This window comes from Sphaeramia orbicularis, chromosome 7 (genome assembly GCF_902148855.1).
Source record: "Sphaeramia orbicularis chromosome 7, fSphaOr1.1, whole genome shotgun sequence".
Lineage (NCBI taxonomy): Eukaryota > Metazoa > Chordata > Actinopteri > Kurtiformes > Apogonidae > Sphaeramia > Sphaeramia orbicularis.
In genome coordinates, this window is record NC_043963.1 from 40,283,016 (window position 1) to 40,295,434 (window position 12,419).

The following is a 12,419-nucleotide window of genomic DNA, read 5'->3' on the forward strand; positions in this document are numbered from 1 at the left end:
GAAAAATTATGTCAGCCATTTTTCATTTCACTACGACAGCAAAAGCACTGAAACACAACGCACTGATAATTTCAAATGTACAAGTGGAAAGGATCATCTTCCCGATAGCACGTGAAGGCAGCATAAGGCATTGGATTAAGGCTCCAGTGATCAGCCGGATTTCCCATACTGGCAGACAAATTGCTCACTGAGCAAAGGCACTAAACCCTCCATTTACTCACTGCTGCTAATCGGCAGTGTGTTGTGTGTTCCTCATGTTGAGATAGAGTTGAGTTAAATGCCTGCACGGAAACCTTTACTGGCAGACACTGTGTATCTCTGTGTGACTCAACACTTAAAGGTAGTTTACAAAAGACACAAAGTATGGACCAAAGTTAGACAGGAAAAATTCAGTTATCATGTCAGACAGGATAATGACATCCTTTTAAAGTTGCATTGATTGATAGTTTTTTAGTGTTACTGGGCTGAAAATCCATAGTTACCTTTCAGCATATTGAAACCCAGTTGGTTTGAGAAGTAATCACACTCTTTTCTTGTGCTGTAGAAAATCTAATCCATGAAGCAGATTTCTTTCTGATGAAAAGCTAATCAAGGGCATTTTTAGACAGATAGTCAGGTTAGATTCATGATAACAGCTGTAATTAATAATCACTGATCAGATTTAGTCAGATGTGACCAGGTAGTTACTACTCTGCTTACTCTGGTTCTCAACATGGAAGCTCTGACAAATTTCTTGACTACTCCCTAAGAACATGAAACAATGTCAGGTTTGTTTCCATTTATATTTACTCTTTTGATTTGGACTGAGAGGAGGGAGTTGCAGAAGGGCAGTTTGTATTTCCAATTTTTGGTGTTGTTTGTCCTCCCTGATTTTATTAACTTAAATTATGTCACCTACTGTGTGCAGTTTTGTGACCCTATAGAGCTTATCATTGCATTTTGGTGCCCACTGCATTTTACCCCTATCTGGTTTCATCATATTTGAATTAATATAGTCCATTAAGAAAATCCACAATAAATGAGGAATGACTGACCTTTGGAAAATGTGCTATTTCCATTAATATATCAGGCTCTGTATTTCTTGTGATTTTTATGTCACATGTGGATGCAATTTTTTAACATATTTTTTATTTCTATTTAATTAAAGTGGATGCTCTGCCTTTTGATTACTTGTAGCTATTGTCAGTGTCCACTGATAATAGATTTTTTATTCTTCAAGTCTCAAACTTAAATTCAACACGAAAACCGGCTCTGAACAGCTGTTCGGAGCCAAAAACTCAAGTATCTCATCATAGGTTTTAACAACTCAGAGGTCAAGTTTAGTTTGTTGAACCTGAACCTTGTTGAATCTGAAACAGGAATTAACTTGGATGTAGTTTTCCAGGGATTGATTAAATATAGTCCAAGACTTAAAAACTTTTCATCATTTATTTCATCATTTACCTTACTTTTCTTCTGTGTGTGTCTCAGCGTGTAACTGTGACCCTCGGGGCATCATCATGATGGGAGCTCCGTGTGACCAGATCAGTGGGGATTGCTCCTGCAAGAGATATGTCACCGGACGTTACTGCAACCAGTGTCTGGTTAGTAATAACTAAAATATGTACATGCATAGGAACATGCAAGGTATGCAGCCATTCATTAGTGTTTGGGGTTATTTTTTAAAGCCCATTTAAAGAATGCAGGAGATACAGAGACTTTATACCATGAGAAGGCTGCAGGGTTTTTAACATAAGGAGTGTTATTCATGTTATTTCATTAAATATTTGAAACAAATAGTAGACACTCCCAAAGTATAGCCTCTCCAATTAAAGCTGAGGTTTTCACTCAATTAAAGGAGAACTTCATAAACAGACAAGGACCGCAACAATTCACATAATACTGTATCTGAAATGTAAAAAAATGTCACTGTGTATTGTGTCTTTTATGTTTATTTCCATCCATGTAGCCTGAATACTGGGGACTAAGTAACGACTTGGCTGGCTGCAGACCGTGTGACTGTGACTTTGGTGGAGCCATGAACAATCGGTATGAACTTTTTTGTTTACACTTATGCTTTAAAGAATGGTGTGCACTTTGCTAGTCTTATCTGTGACTGGTACTTTCAGGTGCAAAAGTAATGTTGGCACTTCAGCAAACAGTATAATGCAGCTGTGAGTTATTGTCTATGAAGACATTTCAACTAAAGTTCCAATATAACAATGCAGTCATATTTCTTTCTGTTTGGGGCTTAAGGTGCATGATGGACAATGGCCAGTGTGACTGTAGGAGGCATCTGATTGGTCGGCAGTGTTCAGAGGTGCAGCCTGGGTATTTCTGCGCTCCGCTGGATTACTACAAATATGAAGCTGAAGATGCCACAGGGCACTCCCCCAGTGACACTGCACTGCCGGTGTGTACACCATGCTGCTTCAGTGTGACTCACTATTCTCATTTTATTTCATACTACTGCATTAAATCTGATGACCTGAAACTGGAGCAGCTAGTAAAACTGGTACTGGTACTGGTAAAGCTAAAACACTGTGTAAAATTCTTGCAACTCTTTGGTCGATTGTTGGATTCATTTTGCCATAATTTGTGTAATTTTCAACATGTTGCTTCAAGGAGCACAACCTACTAAACTTGAAATGTAAGCTATGTTTTAATCTGTTATAAATAAGCTTGTTTATTTGTATATAGAATGGCCAAGTGAAATGAAATCAAGTGATCACTCGTACGTAGGGACGTCTGTGTCAGTTCTCATTTGCCCAGGTCATTGTTCTTGGTTGTTCTTGAAGGTTCAAACTAGTCCACCTGGACCTAGAAGAACTGCTAAGATGTACAGATGGACCTGGGTTAACCCATAAAGACCCAGTGCTACTTTGATGGCAGTTCCAATATTTTTTTTTCTCTATATTTAACTTTTCTTTAGTGATTTATCACCATGTATTATGACATTATCCACTGTATTTTGCATTCAATCAGTGAACATCAGGTGTTTTTCTATTTTTCATTTATTGATCTTGTGGATGTTCATAAAAGCTCAGATTAAAGTTGATTGTTATTATATCTAAAACAGAGAAAACTGAAGAAAAAGTGACTTTTTCAGCAAAATATAGCATTAACTGAACATAAACCAAGTGTGTCCATCCACTGTCATTGATCCAACTCCATGGGTTTTACTGGTGAATCAATTTTGTAGAAGATGACAGTGTTTCCACGTTCACTATGGAGCCTCTGAACGTCCAAATGGGTCATATCTGATGACCATGAAAAGATGACAAACTGTATTTAACACCAGTTATTAACATGTATTGATACGTTTAGTGGTTCAGGAGTTATTAGAACATTTTAGATCAGTAGATGGTTTTGGTTGTCGGTGGCAGTTTGGGTCTTTATGGGTTAGTGTCAAATGTGAAAAGATGCACCTATAGTTAACCATTTATGATCTGATAACATAAGACTCATGTAAATATGAACAGGTTCTAAGACAGAGACATTTTTATATATTATTCCCTTCCACTTCCTGCTGTCACTCTGCTCTCATCGCTCTAACCAGCTCTGTCTACCCTCGTTTTCACACTCTTATACTTTCCATTGTTTCTTCTGTGTGTCTCTTTCACCTCCATTCCCACCACTCTAAAGAGACCCCCTGGCCCCTCCACTATCCCATACACCACCCCAGGACAAGCTCAGACAGTCCCCTCTTACAACATCACTGCTACAGGAATGTGAAAAGGGAGGTATTTACTCGAGAATGTTATAAGAAAAGGCGCTTGGAGAGAAATGTCCTGGACTCAGGAGGCTGTTGACTGGCATTCAAACCAGGCTTTATAAAACGTCAGAAGGTCAGAAAAGGAGCTGTAATGCAGAAAATGACACTGTATCAGGGGAAGTAATCACTGAAAAAAACACACACAGAAACCAGATCAAATTCATCAACATAAAAAAGTAATAGATACTTGACTTTGAGGCTCAGTTTTTGTGTTTTTTTTTTCCTGTAAAATGACTGCATGGACTCTGTCTGTTCACCTTTTCAATGAAACTGTTCTTTTCTCTCTGACTCTCAGGGTAAAGTTCGGCCCCAAGCAGAGACAGACTGTGTCCAGCATCTCAGTAACCAGCTAAGGCGGCACCGGCGGCACCGACGCGTTGAAAACTTACAGCAACATCGTGCAGCATTGAGACGTATTCGCCAGCTTCGACAAACAGTAGGATAAACATCTTTAATACAGTCATTCATAAGAAAAGTCTGTCATCTTCTCTTTGATCAGACACTTGATGTGCTTCATTGACATAAATTACTGTAAAAGAAAGTCTTAGGCCACCATAAAGTTTGTTTTAACAAGGTTTTTGCATCATATGCACAACTGGTATATGCGGGAAATATGCAAACATTAAAAACAAAAATGAATGTAAAAAAAATAAAGAATTTTGTAGTAGCTACAATATATGGACAGAGAAAGGAATAAAACACAGCCCAAATGGAAAGAAAAACTATTAGACCAAATAAACCAAATTATTGTTAAGAAAACCTCCAGAACATCCACTCAAAAGAGAGTTCAAGATCTGCTAAAACCAAATTTTTTAATCCCGTGTTCATATTTCTTACTTTCTCCTGTTCTTTCTTAGTATAGAAACGGAAAAAAGATCATGGTCGTTACAACCCTGCTGAAATAACACAGCTAAAGTACTGTTGAATGCTGTGAACATTGTGCCAACCAAAAATTTTTTTTTTGTGGATGTGAAAAATGCGATGAAAGCAGACAGCTCTCAGGGACAAGGCCAACTTCAATTAGATGCTTTTTCTACACAGCACACACAGTCACAATCACAAACAGTAATACACTGATTAACTCTGCAAATACTTCAGATCCTTCCATTGGAGAATTACTGCAGTAACTAATATATTTCAGTTGGAAACAAGGTCTTTAACCCAAACTGATGCAGCTAGTTTTTGATTTCTTAAACAACTATCATTTTGATAGAGCATAGGTGTCAAATGTATCACTTGTGGGCCAAAACCGGCCTGCCAAAGGGTCCAATCCGGCCCCTGGGATGAACTTGTGAAATGCAAAAATTACATGAAATGTAATGAAAAATTGACGCCATTAACAATCGAGGATGTTAAAATGTTTTTAGTTCTGCTTCCACATACAGACCAATATGATCTCAAGTGGGTCAGACCCGTAAAATTCTATCACAATAAGCTATAAATAATGACAACTCCAAATTTTCTTCTTTTAGCGTAAAAAAGTAAAATTACACGAAAATTACAAACTATCCTTTCACCAAAAATGTGAATAATCTGAACAAATATGAACAACCTGAAATGTCTTAAGAAGAATAAGTGCAATTTTAACAATATTATTTCTGTTACTAAATGTTTTGTGTATTTGTAGAGCCGCTGTGATCTGTAAATTGTAATGCACATATGTAAATAATAAAGTGAGGCATAATATTGTTAAGATTGTACTTATTTTTCTTAAGACAGTTCAGGTTGCTCATGTTATTCTCATTTTTAGTGGAAACCTTGTACCTGTAGATGTAAACATTTTCATAATGTAATTTTACTTTTTTTCGCTGTTGTTATTTTACTGGTCTGGTCCACTTCAGATCATCTTGGGCTGAATGTGGCCCCTGAAAGAAAATGAGTTTGACACCCCTGTGATAAAGGTAAAGATTGGACTGTGTTTCAGTGGAGAAAAGTGATGTGGTCTGATGAGTCCAGATTGACCCTGTTATAGACTGATGGGTGCATCAGGGTGAGAGGAGAGGTGGATGAAGTGTTTACCCATCATTCCTAGTGCCTTCAGTACATGCTTGTGGGGGTAGTGTTATGGAGTTGCTTCAGTTGGTCAGGTCTGGATTCAGCTACATGATGTGTCCATGAGCCATGACTAAAACTAAGGTGAAGGCTAAACTTTTTTTTTTCTTTTTTTTTTTGCCTGGCTGTGTATATGTCTTTGTTGTTACTACCAGAAGAACTGAACTACAGACAAGTTACTTTGCAATCATGAGCTTTTCTAAAACATTAACAGACAACAGTAGGATGGTTGTTTTCACCTCATCAAATGCAATTACATTAATTTGGCATGATAATTTGATTATTTAAAAGCTCCTCAACTTTATGTGAAATGTACTATATTAAATTATGAGGAGCCAGTGTCAGTCTGTCGAAGGTATAACAGTATACAGTAACTACTCTTCCTGATAAAATATTCTACATACCTACATGTTTACCCAGCCAGGTGGAAAATGAATAATGTGACCATGAAACCACCAGAACCTTATGCATTTATATCTTTTTCTTTTAGGACACATTTTCATATACATATACTCTCCGTACAGGTATAAACATGTCCAGTTTTCCAACAAACAACAAACAAAAATTTGAACTAAACAAAAAGAAAAAGAGCCCTACTCACATACACACACTGGTCCACATTCACTTAATTAGGAATTAACCTTATGCATTTATATAAATTTTTAATATTCTCATGGGTAATTTGTTTGCCTTTTTCAGCCAGATGTGAAGACGGTTCACAGAGAGCGTACTCCGAGCCACATGGTGACGTGGACCGGACCTGGTTTTGCTCGTGTCAAAGATGGCGCAGGCTTGGTGTTCACTATTGACAACATCCCGTACGCCATGGAGTACGACATAATGATTCGCTATGAACCTGAGGTGTGTGTAAAGTTGTCTTATTTTTAAGATAAACGACTAATTATTGAAAGTCTTCTTAAGCTTAGTACTTCAGCTCTAAATGTCTAATACATGTATTTTTATTTGTGTGTGTAGTCAACAGAGGATTGGGAGGCTATCGTTAGTATCACCTCGGTTATGCTGCCCTCCAGTCTGCGGTGCGGAAATCTCTTACCAACTGAACAGCTGTACACTGTAACTCTACCACACCGTAACAGGTACCAGACTTGTGTGTATATATAAATATGTGTCTCTATCTGTACATCTAAAACATTCCACACAGTTTGTTAGTTTAAGTCTCTGCAGAATTGTCTCAGGTATCCCAGTGTCATTTTGCGTTGTTTTATAGCTCAGGGAGACTTACATCATTGCATTGTTGTCGCTCACACCTGCCTCGACCTGTACGTACTATGTGAGTCAGGCCTGTATTCTTATTTCACTGTACCCTGCAGCATTTCTCTCCATTGATTCACTGATAGCACAGCAAACATGCCAGAAAGCTTGTGTAAGAAATAGGTTATGTGATACGAAAGGAAGGCAGCCGCAGTGTGTACTTTAGTTAAGGAATAATATGAGATACTAGTTGGAGCCAGCACAGAAAGGTACGGACTGGGCTGAGATATTGCGTGTATATAACTCTATACACTGAGGTTGGGGTCACTTAGCTGTCACTGTTCTTTTTATTTTCTTATCATCTAAAGGTAATGGAGCTATAGGTGGGCCAACAATGGCGCAGGTCAGAAGTTATAGTAGAGTTTTTCCAATCTTTCATACTGATTGGATTACAAACCAAAGGAGCAATATATACCAGCAATGTGAAATGGATTTTTTGTTGTAAAACCATAAAAAAGAGCTTCACTGTATTGCCAATTGTAGCAAAAGCATTGTTACAAAAAGGTATTAATAGAAAATGTAACAGTAATATGGTCTAAAGTAAAATGTAATGTTGCAATCAGATCATCACGTCAAATTCCTGTGAATCTGAGACTGTTTCAGCTACACTTTTCGGCTTTTTGAACGTGACCCCAGCTTGATGACATAGTGTTATAGACAAATTAAGGCATATTTTGGGTAATAGTCACAGATTTAGCTTAGCTGTCCTGGGGTAAAAATGAACAAAACTGTATTGGAATTGTAGTACAAAGAGTCAAATATCATTAACATTTCACTCTTCTTCAACTTGAACATGACAAAAGCATCAAACTGAGTAAGGCACATTTTTTACCTCATGCTATTTTAACCCATAAAGACCCAGTCCTATGTTTGTGGCTCTTTCCAAATGACTCAATCTCTCTATTTAAAGTTTCTTAAGGGATTTCACCATCAGTTATAATTTTATAATTTTATCCTCTGTATTTTGCTTTTTTTCCTCTGTGAAAATCAGGTATTTTCCTATATTTAATTCACTGATCATAAAAGCTCAGATTATTCTAAGAACAAAAGAGAAAACAGAAGAAAAAGTGACTTTTTCTGCAAAATATACCATTAATTGACTATAAACCCAGTGTCTCTATCTACTGTCATTGATCCAGCTCCATGGGCTGTACTGGTGAATCAATGTTGCAGAAGATGACAGTGTTTCCATGGTAACTACGGAGCCTCTGAGCATCCAAATGGGTCATGTCTGATGACCATGAAAAGATGACAAACTGTATTTTACAGCAATTATTTACATGTATTGATAGGATTAGTGGATCAGAAGTTATTAAACATTTAGTAAGTAAGGATTTTGGTTACTGGTGGCTGTTTGGGTCTTTGAGGGTTAATATTAAAAAGTTTAATGCATTGTTGTAGCATCAGCACATTAGATAGATTACTGCAGATCAGTTGAGATTAAAAGTTATTTATCCCTGTTGAAAACCAAGGCAGCAAAGCATAGGCAATAACATACAAGAAAAACACGAAAGACCGACATTAAGACCTGCTGAAAAGCTTTTCAGTTTCTGAACTCATCTGGAACTAAGAGATCAGACCTTGCCCGGATCTTTCTGTCTCAGCGGACCGTAGCTCGCCTTTCTGTTCTCCACGGTGTTTGGTCCATGAGCCAAAACCAATTAACAAAATGAGCCCAAAACACAGTCAGAGGCTGGAAACTAAACATAGGTAGAGGGTGGGTCTGTTCACTCCGATGAACAGTGACTGCAGTCTGACATGGAGGAAGAAAAACCACTGAAAAGATCATAAAGACAGCACAAACCAAATAAAACAGATACATCCTCACATCCTCACATAGTTACATCAAGCACATTTGAACAGAGAATAATTTTCCTTATCAAGAAACACTGTAGTTGATGATATTACCTCCCCAACATTTTTTTCTTGACATACTACAGCCTCAATGTCCAATATTTTCTTGGGGTCAATGGGGGAAGATTACTTAATCACCTTTGCTGCAGCAGCTCCTAGACTATGGAAAGATCTGCCCCTCCATATCAGACAGGCCTCCTCTCTGTCTGTTTTTAAATCCCTTCTTAAAACCCATCTTTTCTCCTTGGCTTTTGAAACCACGTGAGATGTTTGAATGTAGTAGTTTTTATTCTATTGGGTTTTTTTTTATTTGGCAGTGGTTTATTGTTCTTATTTTTTGTTGTTTTTAAATTGTATCACTTTTTATGTTTTTCTTTTAATCTGTCCTTGTATTCTATTCTTCTATTTGGGTTTTATTTATTCTTCTGTACAGCACTGTTTTCTTTTTTTGTACAGTTCCATATCTTTTAATCTATTCTGTATTTTATTCTTTTATTTTGGTTTTAATTATTCTTCTGTACAGCACTTTCGTCCACTGCAGTTGTTTTAAAGTGGTTTACAAATAAAGTTGGTTTGGATTGGATTCAGAATATTGCAAATCGGACTCATCCAGGGTGCACCTCATCTTCACCCGTACCTAGCTGGAATAGGCTCCAGCACCCCCCGTGACCCTAGTGAAGATAAAGCGGGTTCAGAAGATGAATGAATGAATGGTATTGCAAATCAAGACTCAGTTTACAGGCTGTACAAAATCAGACTCCTACAGGTTCAAGAATAAAATTAGGTGTGAAATTACAGGAGCAAGTCTGAGTAACTAATTAGTATTGAAGCCATGAGACTAAAGACGTAAAAAAAAAAAAAAAAAAAAAGGAAAGGAAAAGAGGAGGATAGCATAGTAAGAGACAGGTATTTGCTGCTTATTACGATATATATATGAGTATCTATGTGTTCTTTTTGTTTTCCCAGATACATCCAGATGCCCAGGCCATTCTGCTTCGAGCCCAGTAATCGTTATGTGGTTGCCATCCGCTTCCAGCGCCATGGTGTCACACACAGACATCTCACTGCCTTCATTCTAATTGACTCGGTGCGTCCATTAATCAGCTCAGCACTCCCTCATTATTCCAATCATTGTCTGTTTTTCAAAGGCCCTTTGATCACAAAAAGCCCTTTAACCAACACTATCACTGTGGAGATGCTTGAATAAGGCTATGTCAAGACGAGTAAGCACAGCACCATGTGTTGTGTGTTGTGTAGCTCAGGTTTCCCCCTAGTGGTGTTGACTTGACTAGACAGGGAGGAATTCTAAAACTAAAATCTATGAGTGTATCCAAATAGCCCAGGATGAAATGACCGAGGCTTTTCATATTCCACCTTTGAACGTTGTAGTGTCATCCACCTAGTGTGGATTAGAGCTGCACAGTATATTGTTTGAGCATCGTCATCATCGCAATGTACGTGCACGTAATAGTCACATCACAGGTCCTGCAATGTAGGAGGCAAATGAACTCAACATGTTCTCAACTAATTTCAAGGCTGACACTCTGTGCACAGCGATCCACCAATCACAATCGTTCTTAATCAGTTTGCCGAAGCAGACCACACCCCGTCACACAGAGTGAGTCGCTGATAACAACATTGAAAAATGAGCAACGAACAAGAGAAAATCACAGAAAATGAAGACTTGGTGCCACAAAGAAAAGCAATGTCAGTTATCTGGAATTATTTCAGCTACAAGAAGGATGATATTGAAACATGTGTTCTGTGTTGATAGTGCCTTGCAATTATTGCCACAACGAGAGGTAACAACCAATTTGTCTGAGCATTTACGTCAGCACCACACAGCTATTTCAGATCACATTGTATATCACAGGGTTAAAGAAAATCACAATGACAGTTTTTCCAGTATCGTGCAGCCCTAGTGTGGATCTGGATTCTCTCAGCACTGCACTGTCCTTATGAATCCTCATTTCCATCTTTCCTTAACTTAATGGTGTTTTCCACTAAGGTCAAGGAAAGCGGTCAGGAAAAGTAAGGTCGATTTTTGGACTTTTCAAATACACCCTCAATCTAACAGTGACCTTTTTTACATTACATAGTATTGTTTTTCTGTGATTTCATCATTTGTATCCTTTTTGTTGTTTTAAGCTTTCCTTTAAATTTGAATTATTTTTAATTTATTTATTCTTACAGATATTTTATGCTTTACTCTCTCACATCTCTCTCCTCCTGTTTTAGTAATACATCCTTCCTTTTTACTTTCAGGTTTCTTGATTCATAGCTTAAATTTTGCTTTTGTGGAGCTTTACAATGTTGTGCCGTTGTGTTCACTGGAACTACATTACTGTCTGAGCTTCAGTCAGAGCACTTTTTAAACTGCTTTAAATGCTTTTAAAGGTGCCCGATGAATTAAGTAATTACTATAATGAAAGCTTGATTATACCTTGGTTTTAAGCTGTTCGGGTCATAAAGAAGAATGACTTGAGAACAATGCAGCACAAAAATATAACAGTAAATTACTTAAACCTTTATTATCCCCACAGCTTGTTCTGATCCCCAAATATACTGAGCTTCCTGGTTTCCAAGGTAACGATGCAGAGGCAGAGCATCGTCAGGAGGAGATGGTTCGTTACATGTGTCTTGATTCCTTCATGATCACACCCATGCCTGCCCTTGCGGAGATGTGCTCCAAACTCATCTGTAGCATTTCATCCATCATTCATGATGGTGCTCTGCGTAAGTAGCCAATAAAAAAAAAAACCTCAACATTTAAAAAAAAAAAAAAAAAACGTTATTTGATCATAAGGGTCATTTGATGTCTGTTTTTTTTTTTATGTGTCCTTTTGAGCAGCCTGTCAGTGCGACCCCCAGGGCTCCCTCAGTGGCGAGTGTGAGAGGGTTGGAGGGCAGTGTCGCTGTAAACCCAATGTGATGGGTCGACGCTGTGACCAGTGTGCACCGGGAACATATGGCTTTGGAGTTAATGGCTGTACTGGTAAGTTCACTCTGTTTAGTTACTTTCTCCGTATTTATTTTGCACACTGACAAAATTTAGTTTTTCATTGTAACATCATGAAAAGCATCAAAATGTGTTGATAAAAGAAAAAAAATAAACTGCAGTCTACATAAAAATATTATTCTTCACATTTGAATGAATTATTTGTTAGTTTTGGTGTATATGCATTCAGTGTAATGTGCTTTAATTGAACATGTGACTTATGGTTGACCTCTTTCAGAAAATATAATGATGTGATATGGAAATGGTAGTAAAATATGTCAGGAATATTAACATATGCACACATTTACTCTTCTCACAATTCATAGATATTGTGAATTGTTTGGTGACATGGTTCTAAAAGCAAAATACTTACATCATAGTAAAGGAAGCAGTGAAACCTTTCTAAATTTGGGACTCTAATAAAGGAAGAATTAAGTGAAAAGTGGCTGTTATCATGATACAGTTTAGGATCAAAAGAGTAGTGCTGTT

General features: G+C 37.5%; 1 protein-coding gene across 2 annotated transcripts in view; it reads left to right on the top strand.

The window, feature by feature from the left end:
• lamb2l (laminin, beta 2-like) overlaps positions 1–12,419 on the top strand; it is a 70,681-nt gene that overhangs the window by 43,134 nt on the left and 15,128 nt on the right. For both annotated transcript variants that reach the window (XM_030139167.1, XM_030139168.1), the window contains exons 12-20: positions 1,471–1,583; positions 1,949–2,028; positions 2,236–2,392; positions 4,050–4,190; positions 6,506–6,667; positions 6,782–6,903; positions 9,899–10,019; positions 11,476–11,668; positions 11,784–11,927. In XM_030139167.1, the coding sequence (XP_029995027.1) occupies positions 1,471–1,583; positions 1,949–2,028; positions 2,236–2,392; positions 4,050–4,190; positions 6,506–6,667; positions 6,782–6,903; positions 9,899–10,019; positions 11,476–11,668; positions 11,784–11,927 (1,233 nt within the window). The remainder of the gene's footprint in view (positions 1–1,470; positions 1,584–1,948; positions 2,029–2,235; positions 2,393–4,049; positions 4,191–6,505; positions 6,668–6,781; positions 6,904–9,898; positions 10,020–11,475; positions 11,669–11,783; positions 11,928–12,419) is intronic.